This window comes from Cyprinodon variegatus, unplaced genomic scaffold (genome assembly GCF_000732505.1).
Source record: "Cyprinodon variegatus isolate N-32 unplaced genomic scaffold, C_variegatus-1.0 Scaffold670, whole genome shotgun sequence".
Classification (NCBI taxonomy): Eukaryota; Metazoa; Chordata; class Actinopteri; order Cyprinodontiformes; family Cyprinodontidae; genus Cyprinodon; species Cyprinodon variegatus.
In genome coordinates this window covers 92,915-95,402 of record NW_015151123.1, presented here as the reverse complement: position 1 = coordinate 95,402, position 2,488 = coordinate 92,915, and the positions used below count along the sequence as shown (strand labels likewise).

Genomic DNA, 2,488 nt, shown 5'->3' with positions numbered 1-2,488 from the left:
ATAAAATAAAAAAAATCAGTTAACTTATTTTTTTTTTTTCCAGTGGCCCTAATCCTCTTCCGTATGGACGTCAGTAGAAGCTCACTGGTTTATCTCCATTGTGTCACATCAGAAGCTCAAGGCAAGTTTATTTTCAGTACATTGACAATTCAAAGTGCTTTACATGATATGATAAAATAGAAGGAAAATAAAAGCAGAATAAAAGCAAATAAGGATAAAAAAACATTTCAAAAAATAAAACGGGTTGATGGCCGCACAGAGAAGCAGTAATTCGGAAAAAGATCCCAAACCCAATACCGAGTCTGTCTGACTCATATCTCTTTTATTCAAAAGCATTTTTATTGTTTTGATCCAGTATTTAAATTTTCTAAGCAGCTGGGTTCTGAGCTGTTAACCAGATTTACCAATTAAAATGACCTAAAACATTTCTAAAGATATTCTGATTTATTGAGTTGCAGCTGAAGTTCTCATCGTTTCAGCTGAAGCTATTAGGTTGAAACAGATAACAGGAAATGACCTCCAGTAACCAACCAGAAGCTCCATCTCTCCTTTATTACCAACAGATGGACGGAGCGACGCTCCGCTGCAGACGGTGTCGCCGGGCGCTCCTAGACTTTACATGTTTGCTGACGGTGGGTAATGTTTCGCTGGGCAGGTTCCTCTCTTCTTCTGAGCTAAAGTCTATCGTTAGCTCCTGTTTATCCGCTGGGATTTAACTCTTCAAACTATATAATCATGAGTTCTTTATCGTTTTTTATTCTGCTCTTCTTCTCATAACTTTTTGAAGTGTCTTTTATAAAGTATTTTTTCTTATTTTGATTTGATGATTTGAAAAAACAGCTAAAAATAAAATGAAAACCGACTTTGGGGGAGTTGCTCCTTGTACGATGCGGAGTCTAAAGCAGCGCTGTGATTGGTTGGTTCTCTTTCAGGCTGCTGATGAAAGCCCAGCTGCTGGCTGTAGCATTTGGCACATAGATGCTGACAACCTCCCAGACTGGATCCTGGCTTTGGTTCAGCAGGTCAGTCGGTTCTGGAGGAGCTCACGTTTCAGCTGCTGTTTTATGGAAATAATGTTAAAAATTTTATGTTTTTTCATTAACAGAAAGGTTTTTTTTAATGCAAAAAAAGACTTCAAATTACTTTTTTAATTCAGATTTTGTGTTTAGTTTTTTCCCAATCCCCTAAACATAAAATATTTATAATGTTCTGAAGACATTTTTTATTTCCGATGCTTCCTGAATGCAACACATTGGAATATTTCGTTCAGGTGTTTTAACTGTCAGTCATCGTTCCATAACTGCTGTCAATAACCCCCCCAATACCCCCACTGAGGGGGTACCAGTTTAAAACCAGTAATTTAAAAGAAAATTGAAACAAAAAAGACAAACTTGAATCTAAAAAGCCTTTTTTTTTACCTTTGTCTTCAGTTTACATTCCTTTTTATCAGTTTTCACATATTTGTTCAGTTTCAGAGTTGTTGTTTTTTTTAGTAAAAAATCAAACAAACTTTATGGCACCAGTTGAGCTCCATACCGTTGCTGTTGAATCATTTTTCACCATATTTGTTCTCTGGTTTGTTTGGGTTTTACTGCAATTTCTGCCATGTGAAGCATTTCCTGAGCCTTTCCCTCGTGGTTCTGGGTATCCAGTCAGACGTCTCTCTCCCCCCTCAGGCTCTGTGGACTGCGGGGAAGCTGAGCTGCCGCCACTGCGGGGCTCGTTTGGGCGGCTTCAGCTTCCTCAGTCGCTTCGACTGTCCGTGCGGCCGTGATGCCAGCGTCCATCTCAGCAGGAGTCGGGTAGATCTGGACGAAAAGAACCACCTCTTCATCGTCCAGCCTAGGGGGGCGGGACGCGCGGGTCGGCCCGTGGACCTGAAAGAGAACCCTGCTCCGGAAAAAGCCCTGGTCACCCGCCTGCCATGTCTGCCGCCCGTCGCTCCTGCAGAGGCTTTGGATCCTGTCCCTGCAGCTAAGAACCTGCAGCACTGTGCTGCAGCTCACACACATACATCACAGACTGATCTTTCTGTTAGAGGTCCAACAGAACCTGAGTCGGACTCAGATCACGAAGCCTGCAGAGATGCTTCCCCCTCGGTTTCTGTAATCCCTGGAGGATCTCGGTCTGAGGAGCTTCAGCCAGCAGAGGAAGTTTTCCTCAGGAGGAGATCCACCGCTGAAGGAGAACCTGAGCGGGCAGAGGAAGATGTAAGTTTTATTCTTTGCTTTTTTAAGAAAAAAAAATGCCTGGATCGAGGAATATGTCACAGTTGATCTCTGCTCGGGTTTACTTAATTCTCCTTTCAAGGAAAAGTCCGATCAGCAAAGGGCAATCAATGGATCATTATTTATACCTGAAACTTCGTGGTGATTTAATTTATCAGTAAAAAAATTAAAATATTTTTTGTTGCGATCACCGAGTCCAGGAGCGGCCATCTTTGCCCAAATATAGTAACCCCTCCCTCCTGCCATCTTCCAGCAGTGAC

General features: G+C 42.1%; 1 protein-coding gene across 1 annotated transcript in view; it reads left to right on the top strand.

Moving 5' to 3' along the window:
• Window positions 1-497: 497 nt before the first annotated feature.
• The window catches only part of LOC107097074 (E3 ubiquitin-protein ligase RNF180-like), a 12,110-nt gene continuing 10,119 nt past the window's right edge, over window positions 498-2,488 (top strand). Inside the window, exons 1-3 of the mRNA XM_015394066.1 lie at window positions 498-632; window positions 933-1,022; window positions 1,677-2,210. Coding sequence (XP_015249552.1) covers window positions 513-632; window positions 933-1,022; window positions 1,677-2,210 — 744 coding nt within the window. The 5' untranslated portion in view covers window positions 498-512. The remainder of the gene's footprint in view (window positions 633-932; window positions 1,023-1,676; window positions 2,211-2,488) is intronic.